The following is a 16,412-nucleotide window of genomic DNA, read 5'->3' as shown; positions in this document are numbered from 1 at the left end:
ACAACAGGTCTGCTCCCTCCAGCCCAATAAACTCCTTGTCAGAGAGACAGTTTGGGTGAAAATGCATTAAATTCCTCATGTAGTATGACGGGTGAAGACATTACTAAGATATCACTATTGGGTGATGTCACTAATAAAAGGCGGGGCTGCGACAACTACACCAAAACAGTTGTCATGCTTAAAGGGGTTGTCCTATGACCTCTAAACAGTGGAAACCATAAGTCTTGTGAAAACAGTAAATCTGCTTAATACGCGAACTGAATGTAAAGCTTAGGCCCATTTCACACCTGCATTGTTGCATTCAGTTTTTGAGATCCGGCAGAGGATCTCAAAACGGGAATTAAACGGATACGTGCCACTTAATACATCCGGATGCATCCGTTACGGCCGAAATCCGGTTGTATTAGATCAAAACTGAACAAACCGGATCCGGTATGAAAAATCATTTTAAAGTCAATGGGTGCCAGATGTGGATCCAGCACCATTGACTTACATTTTTTATTTATTTTTTTATGTCGGTTTGTTCTGTTTCGCAGACCGGGCACAAAACCGCAGTATGTAGCGGTTTAGTGTCCGGTCAAAAAAAAACGCAACAAAACAGAATGAGTCTTGATCAGTCTTGTCCCCATTGACAATGAATGGGGACAAAACTGATCAGGCAGTATGTCCCTGCACAGTCTGACACTATTGGATAGGCAAGGACACCCCCACCAACTGGTAACACCCACCTGGACCTTCATTGAAGACTGCTGACAATTCATTTATAAATGTCTAGTAGGAATAACAGAGGTATGGCACAACAGATTTATAAGAATAGCTGCGTCAGAACTGTAATTGCATGGGGGGGGGGGGGGGTGAAAGTAGTAAGTAAAAGAGAAAAATACATGGTTAGAGGTCCTCTTTAAGGAGGAAGATTTCGCAGTTTACATATAGAATGAATCTTCATAAAACATCCAGTTTTTATCCTGTATTAAACTCCAGAGCTGAACTCACTGCAGATTTCAGGGGTGAAGTGAGCCAGCATTCTCTGCTAGTTATCTTTAGAATAAGTCATCGGTATCAGAAAGGTGTGGGCATGACACCTGGCAGCCGCCAGCTCCAGAACAGTGAGCGCCACACGGAAAGGCCACTACACAGTGAACGGAACCATCTGCTTCTGGCTTTGATCGTCATTTCTGGTGCCGGATGCACACTGAGCTAAGGATAGGTCATGAATATCAATAACTTGGAAAATCCCTTTAAGCGTCCGCACAGAAGTGGACCTGGCGTCCTTGCACTGGGCGCTGTACAGTAATCGGATGTAGGGGAAATTGTCCCACTGCATTATAGGAGCTCAGCCAAACTGTAAGGGGGGTCTCTGACAACAAACAGCAGAATTGCAAATCTAGCTCTGGAGTATAACACAGGATATAACAGTAAAGACATAAATATACCGACAAGTACAAAGGAGGGACGCAGTGCACGGTAAATATCATGTATTTTTATTATAACATCAGTGCACATCAAATCTCATGAGGCTCCTCTACAAACAGATTATTTACAGCTGTAAGAAAATACCCCACCCCTATAATCTATTAAAGAGCATCTGTCAGCAGGATCAACCCTATTCAACCAGGCATACTGTGTGTTAGGATTGATCTTGTCCCTCAAGGGAAAATGCTCCACAACAGCCTTTCCTGCTCCCCTTGAGTGGCCGGGCCAGACGGCCTCACCGTCTTCCTCCCTGGCCCTGTAAATGCACGCGTTGGTGAATGTTCAAGTTGGCGCATGCACAGTATATCTCGGTCACCGCTGCCGAGATCTATAAAGTGTAGGAGCCGACTGAACATTCACCAGTGCATGTGTGGGATTACAGGGCCAGGCAGGAAGACCATGAGGATGCCTGGCCCTGCTACCCAAGGGGAGAGAGGTGGAAAGGCAGCAGGTTTCGGAGGGGCTAGGCCCACCCTATGGTGTATTTAACAATGGATTTCAACTAGAGGGGTCGTTTCGCTCAGCAGGGTCAACCCTAACCGACAGCATGCCTGGTTTAATAGGGTTGATCCAATACTAATAAAATTATTAGTTATATATCTTAGACAGTATATATATACAAACCCAACAACTGGCTGCAGCAGGAGCTCTCCTTCATTATACTGACCGCAATAGGGAACCCGACACGCCAAGCTCTACCCCATCACTGAAGGTCCACCAGTCATTCAGACATCTAAAAACGATGGGAACCACGGGGATGAAGTAAACCCTGTGTTTTCAGCCAAGCTTCTACAAGGCTGCTCAGGATCAGCCATTCAATTTTTAAGTGTGCTGTCCCTTTAACGATCCATAAGAGCAGATCGCTTCATCTTAAGATGCAGAAGCTCCATTGTCCGCTGGAAGAAAGGAGGTGGCGGAGCAGTGAGATGCGTTGAGGAGCCGTCTGGCATCAGCAGATGGTGCAGGTGAAGGTGAAGAGGTATCCGGGGCACCTGCTGCTCTGTTAGATGCATCTTACCGAGAATCTTCTCTTCTATCCACTGTTAACACAAAAAAACAAAGCACATTAAATTACTGCAGGGATATTTGTCAGCAAGCTGCTGTTGACGGATCTGGTTTCCTATTCTTTGTCTATTTAGTGCCCTACGGTGAAGGAGCTGTAGATCTGACATTATAACACCCTAAACAGGAGAAGCCTCTTCACTCCCGTCTGACGAGGTTTAGATTAACACTGGAGACAAAGTATTCAGAGCCTCAAACGTTAGTAACATGGGACACAACGAGCCTAAAGACAAACATTTTATGCTTTACCTGTGCCCTTGGGGTTGCAAGATCCAGGGGTACGTGGATGTTCTCTCCTAATATTTTTGCCACTCGTGCACTGTAAATGTGGTCGCCTAGTATCGGGCAGAACTTTAGTGTGCAGTGAACCAAAAGTTGCTCTCTATAAACTAAGAAGGAAAAAAAACTAACAAAATATACTGTCATATTGGAAATTTAAAGAACTGACATATGCTACAAAAACATTACTTAGGCTACTTTCACACCAGCGGTTTTACTGGATCCGGCAGTTACTGATAATACAACAATCTGCAGCAGTTATGAACGGATCCGGTTGTATTATCTTTAAAGGGACCCCGTCACCTGGATTTCACTTACTGAGCTATTGACATCACCACATCAGTCTCCACCAATTACATTAAATATACAAGTATTACAGCCCTTTGTCTTTTCATTTGTCTAGACCAGGCATCAGCAACCTTCGGCACTCCAGCTGCTGTGAAACTACAACTCCCAGCATGTAAACATGCTCGGCTGTTCTTATAACTCCCACAGAAGTGAATGAAGCATTCTGGGAGTTGTAGTTTCTGAACAACTGGAGTGCCAGAGGTTGCTGATCTCTGGTCTAGACAATAGCTTTTAATCATATATCACCTCGATAAGGAGCCCGAGGGGCTGTCCCTCCGGCCGTTGGAGCCCAGCCGTGCCCATTATGTCGGAGCACAGCACCATCCCATTCACTGCTCATCGCCGGCGTAATGTGTTTGTTGTGCCCGAAAATCTCACGCATGCACCGTGGATGCACATGTCAGCGCCGGCGCGGTGTCCTAGCATCGGCCCCACAGACCTAAGTCCGCATGCGCCAGCTTCGTTCGACCCGGAAATGCGCGAGATTCCGGGCGCAACAAACACATTACGTCGGCGATGAGCAGTGAATAAATTGGCAGTGGGGCGGTGCTGGGCTCCAACGGCCGGAGGGACAGCCCCTTGGGCTCCTTAGAGGTAATTAACATATGATTAAAAGCTATTTTTCTAGACAAATGAAAAGACACAGGGCTGCAATACTTATTTATTGTAATGTAAATCATAGAGACTGATGTGTTAATAGCTCAGTGAAATCCAGGTCAGAGGGTCCCTTTAACATAGCCAAGATGGATCAGTCATGAACTCTACTGAAAGTCAATGGGGGACGGATCCGTTTTCTATTGTGTCAGAGAAAACTGATCCGTCTGTGCCTCATCCCATGACGGAAAGAAAGCCGCAGCTTGTTGCGGTTTTCTCTCCAGTATGAAAACACAACCAAATGGAACGAAATGCATTTTGGAGCACTCCGTTCTGTTCAGTTACGTTTTGTCCACAATGACAATGAATGGTGTGAAAGTAGCCTTATCTGTACTGATCCTGAGTTACATCCTGTATTATACTCCAGAGCTGCACTCACTATTCTGCTGGTGCAGTCACTGTGTACATACATTACTTATCCTGTATTATACACCAGAACTGCACTCACTATTCTGCTGGTGGAGTCACTGTGTACATTACATTACTTATCCTGTACTGATCCCGAGTTACATCCTGTATTATACTCCAGAGCTGCACTCACTATTCTGCTGGTGGAGTCACTGTGTACATATTTGTGTACTGAACCAGATTTTCATCCTGTTTTATACTCTAGAGCTGAACTCCGTATTCTGCTGGAGAAGTCACTACCTGCCTTGTACTGAGTCATGAGCTACTGCCTATAGTATACTTAAGAGCTGCATTCACAATTCTGCAAGCTTCAGATCAGAAATCTCCCAATAATTACTGCTGGATCAGTGTCTGCACAGGTAGTCCTGCTGGTGTAAAATCTGATGCAGGAAATTCTATCTGGCTCCCTACATAAGAGACGCTCAGCTAAGCGATGGCTGACCCTTTTCTTTCTAAAATTTATGCAACCCCCTTAATACTAACATCTGGTGGCAGGTCCGTACCGCTCATGGGCTGCAGCTGCAGAAGAGAGCAGCCCTCCGCAGAGTGGAGAACCCTGTACCTGGTTCCTGTTCTCTTCACCTCTCTCCTCTCCAGGCTTCCTTTGGACGGATGCATCACAGGGACAACCTAAGAACACAATATACAAGCCAGGATTACAGCAATCCGCCACCTACCTTCACTGCATAATAAGGAATTTTATGTAGGCACTGTGTTGCGGTATTATCTGGGTATATAATAAAATTCCGCCAAACATTGTGTGACACAGGAGCGTCAAAAGATCCTGATCATATCCTACTGAAAAAGCAGAACTGGTTGTGAACAGGCCAGAGATTAGCAGATAACTTTTTTCTTACTAGATCCTGGTCGCCGATATTCTCCACTTTCAGGGCCACGCTTATCTCCCCTTCAGCCGGACTGGGGGTGCCAAGAGTTACAGCACTGAAAACAAGGAGTCCATTAATACCCATATTACACCGTCAATCACAGAGTAACAGCAAAGTCAGTAAATGGAATATAACAGAGAGAGAGAGAGAGAGAGAGAGCGCGCTCACCAGAATGTTGTGATTGGCCGCTCTGATCTACGGCACACAGCGTAAAAATCTTCTAATTTCTTCGTGGTGATATGACAAGTAGAGAGCAGAACCAGCCCAGAACTCTCCCTACAAGAACAGCACACTGGGGAGTCACACAAAAAAACTGTACATAGGAGGCAGTATTATAGTAGTTATACTCTTGTACATAGGAGCAGTATTATAGTAGTTATATTCTTGTACATAGGAGCAGTATTATAGTAGTTATATTCTTGTACATAGGAGGCAGTATTATAGTAGTTATATTCTTGTACATAGGAGCAGTATTATAGTAGTTATACTCTTGTACATAGGAGCAGTATTATAGTAGTTATATTCTTGTACATAGGAGCAGTATTATAGTAGTTATATTCCTGTACACAGGAGCAGTATTATAGTAGTTATATTCTTGTACACAGGAGCAGTATTATAGTAGTTATATTCTTGTACACAGGAGCAGTATTATAGTAGTTATATTCTTGTACATAGGAGGCAGTATTATAGTAGTTATATTCTTGTACATAGGAGGCTGTATTATAGTAGTTATATTCTTGTACATAGAAGGCAGTATTATAGTAGTTATATTCTTGTACATAGGAGGCAGTATTATAGTAGTTATATTCTTGTACATAGGAGGCTGTATTATAGTAGTTATATTCTTGTACATAGGAGGCAGTATTATAGTAGTTATATTCTTGTACATAGGAGGCTGTATTATAGTAGTTATATTCTTGTACATAGGAGGCTGTATTATAGTAGTTATATTCTTGTACATAGGAGGCAGTATTATAGTAGTTATATTCTTGTACATAGGAGGCAGTATTATAGTAGTTATATTCTTGTACATAGGAGGCTGTATTATAGTAGTTATATTCTTGTACATAGGAGGCTGTATTATAGTAGTTATATTCTTTCCATTATATGAAGTTATACAATTTCAGATTATTTAGTGCTGTAAGTAGTTGCTCTGAAGGAATCATTTTTGTAGTGTACACAGCATTATTACTATAATTACTCCCTAGCTGGGGAGTACCATAGTACTAAAGTGAGAGCCATTAAACTTTACATTACTCATACATACTTTGGCGCAGCTTTCACCACGTGGAGATCTGACTTCATCTGCAGTATCTGCTTCAACTCTGGGAGTATGGACACCACCGAAAGCCCCTCTGAACTACCTGATGGGAATGAGGGTGACAATGTGTGCACTACAATCAGATAACAGTCCTATGTGTCCTAATGCAGAATATGGATTTATATGGGATTTGGGAGAAATAGAGAAATTGAGAGCCATGTCTGGTGTACGGGCACCTGAAGCACTTGTGTTGGTGTATTACATTTCATTCAATAAAAATGACGTAATGCTTCCTTTCCCCTGTGGGGGCGCTGCAGGGAAATTGAACATTTTCTGCCAAGTTCCCCACAGCCGATAGGTTCAGTACCTGGTAGTCACTTACTTGTAATGGAGAGCCCCTGGGATTTGTTGATGGCGACAAGTGGACCTAAAGATAGAACACACCTGTAAATGGGATGTCAGAACCACACTTAGAATTTATAGACTCCTCCCTCTTCTTGAGGATCGGCCGATGTGAGTCAGTCACCTGACCTCAAGTTTAGAATGAGGCTCATTAACATGTAGGCGTCAGACCCTCCCCACAGTATTAGGGCTCATGCACACGACTGAGGTCTGCAAAAAAATACGGATGTCGTTGTCAGTGTGACATCCATATTGCACTCATTTTTTTGCGGATCCATTGTAACAATGCCTATCTTTGTCTGCAAAACGGACAACAGGACATATTCCATTTTTTTTGCAGAAAGGTCATGTGGACATACGGAAACGGAATGCCAGGGAGTCATTTCAGGTTTTTTTTGCGGACCCATTGAAGTGAGAAGTTCTGCAAATGGGCTGTAAAAACAAAAATCGTAACGGACAAAAAATATATGTTCAGGTGCACGAGTCCTTGGATGGACCACTGACCTTCCATATACACCACATTCTGTGCCAGGTGCTCACACAGCGACTCCTTGCTCATCTTTTCCACAGTTGTGACTCCTGGGTTCTTAAAGATGCTGGATCTTTCTTCTTGCATTCTGGAGGGAGATCTGTGCCCCTTCTCCTTAGTCTCCAAATGTTCCTGATACCTGCAGGAAAGGAAACCCCATAAGTCATGGAATATTTTACACAGTCCTAGACGTTCCGCTCGGTCCTCCTACAGCTAAAGAATATTATGAGAGTCTTGTATTCGAAGGCTGGCACGGTTATGGGCACACACATGTAGCCCTCAACATTACGTGGGGGGGACACAATCATGGGACGGGGGTGAATACGGATTCTGGTATCACTACGGAAGTGGGGTAGGATATGGCACCGTCATGGGGGCCTTTGCGGTTGGTGCTGACATAGTTAGGCATTCGGTACCGTCACCATAGAACAGAAATAAACAAATGGCGCTCCATGGTGAAGAATCGCAGGTAAAAGACACACAAGGAGAGCGGTAAGTATCAACACCCACCAGATCAAGTTGTGCAAACCGGGCACAAGCCTGAACAGCGCATGCAGGGTCAAAAGGAGCCCCGGTAATCCGCAGCACCGCTCACCAGGGATCCAGAGGGGCCCAAGACAGGGAACCGCCGGCTCAGAGGGCCCCAGGATACCGATAAAATATTTATTACAAATTTATCAAAAACATTACTTGTTTCGGTGGCGGCCCGCCTCCAAAACGCGTTAATATGCAAATATTTTAAATCGGTATTCCTGCGCCCTCTGAGCCGGCTTTTACCTGTTTTGAAGCGATTATAGAAAAGGTTACTCATCCGGGACTCTAATGGTGGCGAGGGTGGTATATCTGAGCATCCAGGAATCCCAGAACAGGGCACCAAAGGGAAGGTGGGGGGCTGTGATTTGGGTTCTGTAGCTGATCATGAAATCATGGAGGTCGGCCTCCATGTGCGAGGGCCCGCAACACTGCAATGACAGTCACAGTTGGGGTCCCTGCAAATGGCACACTCACAGGGGGGGGGGGTGACCGTGCTAACGCCACGCTCATCATTGGGAGAGAGTCCCAGGTGCCGCCACTCCCAGCATCACAAGAGTGATGTGGAAGTTCCCGCAGAGGCCACACTCCCCTTTAAGAGTCCCTACGCTCAGGGTTAAGGCGGGGGTCGTCCTTGGCACAGCCATTCTCAACATTGAAGGGTCCCTGCTGCCGCCATGTTCCCAGTTAGCACCACAGCTTAAACAGGAAAAACGCAGCCGCCCACCAGCGCAGGATCCCAATTTAGAGAATAATTTATGAAAAACAATAAAACAAAAAAATCACGTAGAATGTTGGTTAGCACTGGTGCCCGGCAGCTCTGGGGTCAGCTGGGACAAGATCATCATCTGCGCGGAGTTTGTATGTTCTCCCCGTGCTTGCGTGGGTTTCCTCCGGGTTCTCCGGTTTCCTCCCACACTCCAAAGACATACTGATAGGGAGCTTAGATTGTGAGCTCCTGGGGACAGAGCGATGATAATGTCTGTAAAGCGCTGCGGAATATGTCAGCGCAGTATAAGTGCATAAAGTAAATAAATGTGTTTTGGAGGGGTGCTGCCCCCTTCCTCAGATACCTAATATCAGAGAAAGCGTGCCCGCTCTGCAGGGACCCCCAATGGTCAGCGTGCCCTCTGCAGAGACCCCCCCCCCCCAACACGTTCAACGTGATTTTATATGTTTTATCGTTTTAATAAATCATTCTCTACATTGGGATCCTGCGCTGGTGGGCGGCTGCTTTTTCCGGTTTAAGCTGTGGTGCTAACTGCGAGAATGGCGGCAGCAGGGCCCCTTCAATGGTGAACATGGTGTGACAAGAACCCCCACCCCAAAGCCACTTGTACACGAACGTTCCTTTCCCCCCCCCCCCCCCCCCCGTTTACATTCTTTTTTTGAGTTCCGTATACAGAACTATTCATTTCAATGGATACGCAAAAAAACGGAAGGTACTCCGTATGCCTTCCGTTTCCATATCTCCATTCAAAGATAGGACATGTCCTATTACTGTCCGCATAATGGACAAGGATAGTACAGTTCTATTAGGGGTCAGCTGTTCAGTTCCACAAAAAACGGACTGCACATGGACGCCATCTGCATTTTTTGCAAATCTGTTTTTTGCAGACAGCAAAATATTGAGAAAGCCATACAGTTGTGTGCAAGAGGCCCAATGGCGAGTGTACCCTCCGCAGGGACCGCCCGCTAACTGCGAGCATAAAAGACTTGACCATACAGCACTCCACAGTGAAAGACCATGAAACATGACAAACGCCGCTAAGTGTTCAGCGGTGACAGGTACAGCGCTGCTCAGTGCAGAACCCCTCAGCACTCCCGGTAACCCGCAGCATCCCCCGCCGGTCGTCCAGAGGATTCCCGATGTCTGCACTCCAGCAGAAACAGGAAAAAGCAGCCGTCCGCCAGCGCAGGATCCCGAGGTAGAGAGTAATATATTACAGCTATAAAATATATAACATCACGTAGAACATGTGAGTGTGCCCTCTGCAGGGACCCCCAACAGTAAGCGTGCCCTCTGCAGGGACCCCCAACAGTAAGCGCGCCCTCTGCAGGGACCCCCAACAGTAAGCGCGCCCTCTGCAGGGACCCCCAACAGTAAGCGCGCCCTCTGCAGGGACCCCCAACAGTAAGCGCGCCCTCTGCAGGGACCCCCAACAGTAAGCGCGCCCTCTGCAGGGACCCCCAACAGTAAGCGCGCCCTCTGCAGGGACCCCCAACAGTAAGCGCGCCCTCTGCAGGACCCCCAACAGTAAGCGCGCCCTCTGCAGGGACCCCCAACAGTAAGCGCGCCCTCTGCAGGGACCCCCAACAGTAAGCGCGCCCTCTGCAGGGACCCCCAACAGTAAGCGCGCCCTCTGCAGGGACCCCCAACAGTAAGCGCGCCCTCTGCAGAGTCCTCAGACACGTTCTACGTGATGTTATATATTTTAGAGCTGTAATATATCGTGATACAGCTCAGTGCAGTTGACAGAGTCTCTGGGGGACGCCGGGCAACGTATGCGCCCTATACTGTATTCGGGGCCGCCTCTACACAGTCCATCTACATCATTAAGGTCCATTCACACATCCGCATAAATGGGTCCAGATCCTTTCAGCAATTTTGCGGAACGGGTGCGTACCCATTTATTTTCAATGGGGCCGGAGAGATGCGGACAGTGCATGTGGTGTGCGCATCTGCACTTCCGTTCCCCAAAAAAATAGAACATGTCCTATTCTTGTCAGAAGACAAGAAAAGGCATTTCTATTAAAGTGCCTGGCATGTGCAGTCCGCCGGTGTCTGTGTTTTACGGATCCGCAATTTGCGGACGGCGAAACACTTGCGGGCGTGTGAATGGACCCTTAAGTATGGCTTCTCAGAAAAAGGACTCAATTGGAAGGGGGGGGGGGGGTTGTTAAGTTACCGGCAGCTTCCAGATTTTAATTTTTTTTTTTTGCTGTGCCTGAAACCATGTGTAATAACTTCAAGAGAACCTGTCCCCGGTATTTTGTGTATAGAGCTGAGGACATGGGTTGCTAGATGGCCGCTAGCACATCCGCAATACCCAGTCCCCATAGCTCTGTGTGCTTTTATTGTGTAAAAAAACCGATTTGATACATATGCAAATTAACCTGAGATGAGTCAGAGCTTGAAAATATGACTCTTCTCTGGTCACACAAGTAAGATATGACTCTTATGCTAATTTGCATATGTATCAAATTGTTTTTTTTTTTTTTTACACAATAAAAGCACACAGAGCTATGGGGACTGGGTATTGCGGATGTGCAAGTAGCCATCTAGGAACCCATGTCCCGGCATTGGGGGGGGGTGGTCCCAGCAGAGGAGACACGCGCCATTGGGGGGGGGGGGAAAGGGGTCCGCAGAGGGCGCGCTGCCAACATGCTCCCCTGCTGCCAACATGCTCACAGTACAGTTGGGGGGGTCCTGCTGCCGCCGCCATGCGGGCTGTCCCTTTCGGTGTGCAGATCCCGACTGCGCCATGGGGGAAGGGGGGGGTCCCGGCAGAGGAGACACGTGCCATTGGGGTTGGGGGGGGGGTCCCGGCAGAGGAGACACGCGCCATTTGGGGGGGGGGGGTCCCGGCAGAGGAGACACGCGCCATTGGGGTGGGGGAGGTGTCCCGGCAGAGGAGACACGCGCCATTGGGGGGGGGGGAGGTGTCCCGGCAGAGGAGACACGCGCCATTGGGCGGGGGGGGGGGGGGGTCCCGGCAGAGGAGACACGTGCCATTGGGGTTGGGGGGGGGGTCCCGGCAGAGCAGACACGCGCCATTGGGGTTGGGGGGGGGGGTGTCCCGGCAGAGGAGACACGTGCCATTGGGGGGGGGGAGGTGTCCCGGCAGAGGAGACACGCGCCATTGGGGGGGGGAGGTGTCCCGGCAGAGGAGACACGCGCCATTGGGGGGGGGAGGTGTCCCGGCAGAGGAGACACGCGCCATTGGGGGGGGGTCCCGGTAGAGGAGACACGCGCCATTGGGGGGGGGGGGGGGGGGGGGTGGTCCCGGCAGAGGAGACACGTGCCATTGGGGGGGGGGGCGGGGGGGTTGTCCCGGCAGAGGAGACACGTGCCATTGGCGGGGGGGGGGGCAGGTGGTCCCGGCTGAGGAGACACGCGCCATTGGGGGGGGGGGGGGGTGGTCCCGGCAGAGGAGACACGCGCCATTGGGGGGGGGGGGGTGGTCCCGGCAGAGGAGACACGCGCCATTGGGGGGGGGGGGGGGCCCGGCAGAGCAGACACGCGCCATTGGGGGGGGGGGGTCCCGGCAGAGGAGACACGCGCCATTGGGGGGGGGAGGTGTCCCGGTAGAGGAGACACGCGCCATTGGGGGGGGGGTGGTCCCGGCAGACGAGACACGCGCCATTGGGGGGGGGGGGTGGTCCCGGCAGAGGAGACACGCGCCATTGGGGAGGGGGGGTGGTCCCGGCAGAGGAGACACGCGCCATGGGGGGGGTGGTGGTCCCGGCAGAGGAGACACGCGCCATTGGGGGGGGGGGGGGGGTGGTGTCCCGGCAGAGGAGACACGCGCCATTGGGGGGGGGGGTGGTCCCGGCAGAGGAGACACGCGCCATTGGGGGGGGGGGGGTCCGGCGGAGTAGACACGTGCCATTGGGGGGGGGGGGGGGGGGGTCCCGGCAGAGGAGACACGCGCCATTTGGGGGGGGGGGGTCCCGGCAGAGGAGACACGCGCCATTTGGGGGGGGGGGGGGGGTCCCGGCAGAGGAGACACGCGCCATTGGGGGGGGGGGTCCCGGCAGAGGAGACACGCGCCATTAGAGGGGGGGGGGTCCCGGCAGAGGAGACACGCGCCATTGGGGGGGGCAGAGGGCGTGCTCGCCGGTGGGGGACCCCTGCTGCCACCATGCTCGCAGTACAGTTTGTGGGTCCCTGCTGCCGCCGCCATGCGAACTGTCCCTTTCGGTGTGCAGATCCCGGCTGTCTCCTCCATGACCCGTACCCCACATTACACTCAGGGCACTCACCAGGGCGCCGAGCATTTCCTCCTTGCACAGCCCAGGCTGCCTATCGCGGTTACTGTTCTCCAGCCGCTCCTGATCGCTGTGTGCCGGTACACAGCCGCCATCTCCGCGTCTCACACATCAACCCCGCTCTCTGCCTTCATCACGCCGCTCTACTGGCAGCTGACATCTTGTTTCGCACTGCGCATGTGCATAGCACCGCCAAGACTGCCGGGAAATGTAGTTTTATTTTTATTTTTTCAATCAAGGACAGAGGACGTCTAGGTAAGACTCGGTGACCCTGGTGACAGGCTCCCCCCACGCTTTATAAAATTGCGCCCTATGGACTTTCTGACGTCACGAAGTCACGTGATTTAATGTTGCTGTCACATGGCTGACACCGGAAGACCTGTTAGGAGGAGGATGCTGGGAATTGTAGTTTTTCAGCAGTTTTCAATTCACCAATAACTACACCTCCAGTCATGCTTCACTGTCAGGTTTTATCTGTTTGTGGGACAGCTGGGTGACATCCAGTCTGGCCACCATCCTACCACAGGGGTATCCACCTGGGTTCTGTGTGAAAAACTAACATGTTGTAGTCACATTGCCAACTGCAGGGTATGGGAAAGCCTGGTGACAACCCCTGGCGGAGCTGTAATGTGGTCAATATTGGTTGTCATCCAGCTCCTCCAGAAGTCCAAACAGAAGAGGACAACCCCTCTCCATAGGCCATGTCCGATGTCACAGAGGACCGGGCCCATCCATGCATGCCTGACATGTAATTCTGCATTTGTCCTGCAGGGTACGCTGCATCGGCAATGTATAGCTAGTCAGGTGATCGCCGTGGGTGCCTGCATAAGGGACGACGACATAGTAGTCACATCTGGACCCAGGAGAAGAGAGCCCAAATGCTCCCGCCATAGAAGACGACACCCATATTATGTATGGCACTAGGGCTTTAGGATACACCTCAGGTTGCAAGGTGCTAGACCCACAGCGATCAGCTAATCGCAGGGGTGGCCATCTTTAAAGACGAGGGGAAAATATAAAAAAAAAATGGAGATTGAAAAAAAAATCTGAAAATGTATTGACTGTCTTATATTTTGCATATATGTGCTCACCAAGCACAGCGCCGTCCATTGTATAGTGGCTCTGCATGGGATCACGCGCAGCCCCATTCACGTCTATGGGGCTTAGCTGCTCCTAGGCCACGTGACCGATGAGCGCGGCTTCGCATGGCCTAGGAAAAGCTGCGGCGCTACTCACCAAGCACAGCGCCGTCCATTGTATACTGGCAGTGCTTGGTATTGCAGCTCACTTGAATGGGACTTCGTTGCGCCTAGGCCACGTGACAGATGAAAGTGACGTCACTGGTTTCTTCAGACAGCTAATCCATGAGGGTGCTGCTAGTCAGACCCCCACCGATCATATAGGTCAGGGGTAGGCAACCCCTGGCTCCCAGCTGTTGTGAAACTACAATTCCCAGCATGCTCCATTTATTTCTATGAGAGTTCTTAGAAGAGCAGAGCAAGTATGCATACTGGGAGTTGTAGTTTCACAACAGCTGGAGCGCTGGAGTTTGCCTACCCCTGGTATAGGTCATCAGTATTAAACACTTGGACAGGCCCCTTTAAATAAGCTTCTTAAAGGAAAAGCGCTCCGATCAAAGCAAACCCATACATATCTCCCTCTTAAGAATGCTTCCATGGTCTTGGTTCTGTAATGACCCGGAGTGCCATTACCACTTCCGCACCCCACTATTGTCTCCTATGGTCTAACTCCATGTCAACTGTATTTATTGCAGGTCTGTCACAATGTGCATATTTATTTCTTGAAACTGTTATGTTATAATGTAATGTGCCTGGTTTACCAGAGGTGGCAGCAAACATGGCAGAGCTACTTTTGAGGAGGATGGAACCCTTCTTTTCATTATCTACTCCCTCTCTAAGGAGAGGAGGAGTTTAGTAACGCAGTTGAGTTTTGGCCCTTGTTAAGGGAGTGTGTGCAGCAGGTGCACGTCCCTGTTGGACGTGCCTTGCTCCAGCCAGCTAGAGCAGCGGTCCCCAACCACCGGGCCGCGGCCCAGGACTGGGCCGTGGAGGATTGTTAGCCGGGCTGCGGCGATCAGGGCCGTCTTTATCACGGTACTAATGAAACGCTTCCATTATGGAAGCGCTTCATTAGTACAGGAGGACCAGGAAGCGTTGAAGGATCTGTACTCACCGCTTCCTGGTCCTCGGCTCGGCTGTGCAGGGCTGCGCACAGCGTGACCTCACACTGTGCGCCGCGATACACAGCAGACAGCAGGAAGAAGAGGATCGCGATGGTGACCAGGAACAGGAGAGGTAAGTGTTTTTTTATTTTATTTGCGCTGACATAAGGGCTGATGGCTGACCTGGGGGCTGACATATGGCTGACATGGGGGGCTCATGGCTGACATAAGGGCTGGGGGCTGACATGGGGGCCTTATGGCTGACATGGAGGCTTATGGCTGACATGGGGGGCTTATGGCTGACATGGGGGGCTTATGGCTGACATGGGGGGCTGGGGGCTAACATATGGCTGACATAAGGGGCTGATGGCTGACACAATGGCTCGGGGCTGACATGTGGGGGCTTGTGGCTGACATAAGGGCTGGGGGCTGACATAAGGGGCTGATGGCTGACATAAGGGGCTGATGGATGGCTAAAGGTTGGGGGGTTGATCTGAGGCATTGGGGGTCTGATCTGAGGTCTGACCTGAGGTGTAATGAAAAATATTTTTTTCTTATTGTTCTACTCTAAAACCTAGGTGCATCTTATAGGGCAAAACCTACGTACAGTGCAGCAGAGACCCTAGTCAGTTTATATAGTTGTTATATATTTTAATATGCACCTTGTGTTTTGTTATGCGCGTGAGTCAGTCAGCGCCGACTAGCACCCCCTAAGCCCTGCCCACCCCCTAAGCCCCCCTCCCCGGTCCCTGGGAAAATGGTCTTGCATGAAACTGGTCCTTGGTGCAAAAAAGGTTGGGGACCACTAAGCTAGAGCACCTTCAGCTCTGCTGGATGTGGAGGCCACAGCTTGGAGCCCCATCAGCCAGGAAAAGATCCCTGGATTGATCTAGACTAGAGTCAGACTACAGAGAGAAAAGTTGCAGCCTAAAGCAGAAAGCAAAGATTCCATTTAAAAGCCTGTCAGCACATCAGAGCCAGAGAGCAACAGATGTATCAGAGTTGAGTTTGTTTGCCTGCCAGAGTTATGCTAACTCCTGCTGGAACCAAGATAAAGCCTGTAAACCGGTTGGAGAAATGTTTATCCCAAGTAAAGCTGCTATTGAACTTCACACAAGGTCTGGACTTTTTTTTACTTTTCTTTAGCACCTAATGGTGCTGGCGTCACGAACACCAGAGACCCTGCCGCCAAGACATCCTAACAAAAACCCATGCCACTCAGGGCACCTCAAACACCATCTGGTGGGATTCCCTGAACAAACAGAGTGCCCCGAAGGAATTGGTGCTGTCCTTCCCATCACTCGGCCCAGGGAGGATCTGCTAACAGTGATTAAATCAACTACTACCCCCATCGGCCCACCGTGCCTCACGTGTTGCCCCTGCGGGCCCGGTCGCTGAAGTTCA

At 50.0% G+C, this 16,412-nt stretch overlaps 1 protein-coding gene across 4 annotated transcripts; it reads right to left on the bottom strand.

The window, feature by feature from the left end:
• Positions 1 to 1,470: 1,470 nt before the first annotated feature.
• RPUSD3 (RNA pseudouridine synthase D3) lies at positions 1,471 to 13,103 on the bottom strand. Of its 4 annotated transcripts, XR_005774303.1 has the most exons (10): positions 12,821 to 13,102; positions 7,279 to 7,442; positions 6,755 to 6,799; positions 6,379 to 6,475; positions 5,280 to 5,387; positions 5,082 to 5,166; positions 4,728 to 4,854; positions 2,785 to 2,924; positions 2,242 to 2,513; positions 1,471 to 2,191 (listed from the first exon to the last, which is right to left on the bottom strand). XR_005774303.1 is itself a non-coding variant. In XM_040408298.1 (9 exons), the coding sequence occupies exons 1-9, from the start codon at positions 12,919 to 12,921 to the stop codon at positions 2,313 to 2,315; spliced, it is 1,068 nt and encodes a 355-aa protein (XP_040264232.1). In that variant the 5' UTR covers positions 12,922 to 13,102; the 3' UTR covers positions 1,471 to 2,312. The 4 variants fall into 4 exon arrangements, 1 of the variants encoding a protein (XP_040264232.1); XR_005774304.1 differs by lacking the exon at positions 6,755 to 6,799 and having other exon boundaries at positions 12,821 to 13,103; XM_040408298.1 differs by having other exon boundaries at positions 1,471 to 2,513.
• Positions 13,104 to 16,412: the final 3,309 nt, after the last annotated feature.

The sequence above is a fragment of the Bufo bufo genome, chromosome 9 (assembly GCF_905171765.1).
Source record: "Bufo bufo chromosome 9, aBufBuf1.1, whole genome shotgun sequence".
Taxonomy (NCBI): domain Eukaryota; kingdom Metazoa; phylum Chordata; class Amphibia; order Anura; family Bufonidae; genus Bufo; species Bufo bufo.
Note: the sequence above shows the minus strand (reverse complement) of the source record. Positions and strands in the feature narration are given on the sequence as shown.

Bases quoted from the DNA above. Each gene is read 5' to 3' on its own strand.
- RPUSD3 (XM_040408298.1), bottom strand. From the start codon at position 12,921: ATGGCGGCTGTGTACCGGCACACAGCGATCAGGAGCGGCTGGAGAACA. The intron at 4,855-5,081 runs GTAAGAAAAAAG...TTGTGTTCTTAG, and splicing joins ATATCGGCGACCAGGATCTA to GTTGTCCCTGTGATGCATCC. The intron at 2,925-4,727 runs GTACGGACCTGC...TTTCCTTCTTAG, and splicing joins GCAGCTGCAGCCCATGAGCG to TTTATAGAGAGCAACTTTTG.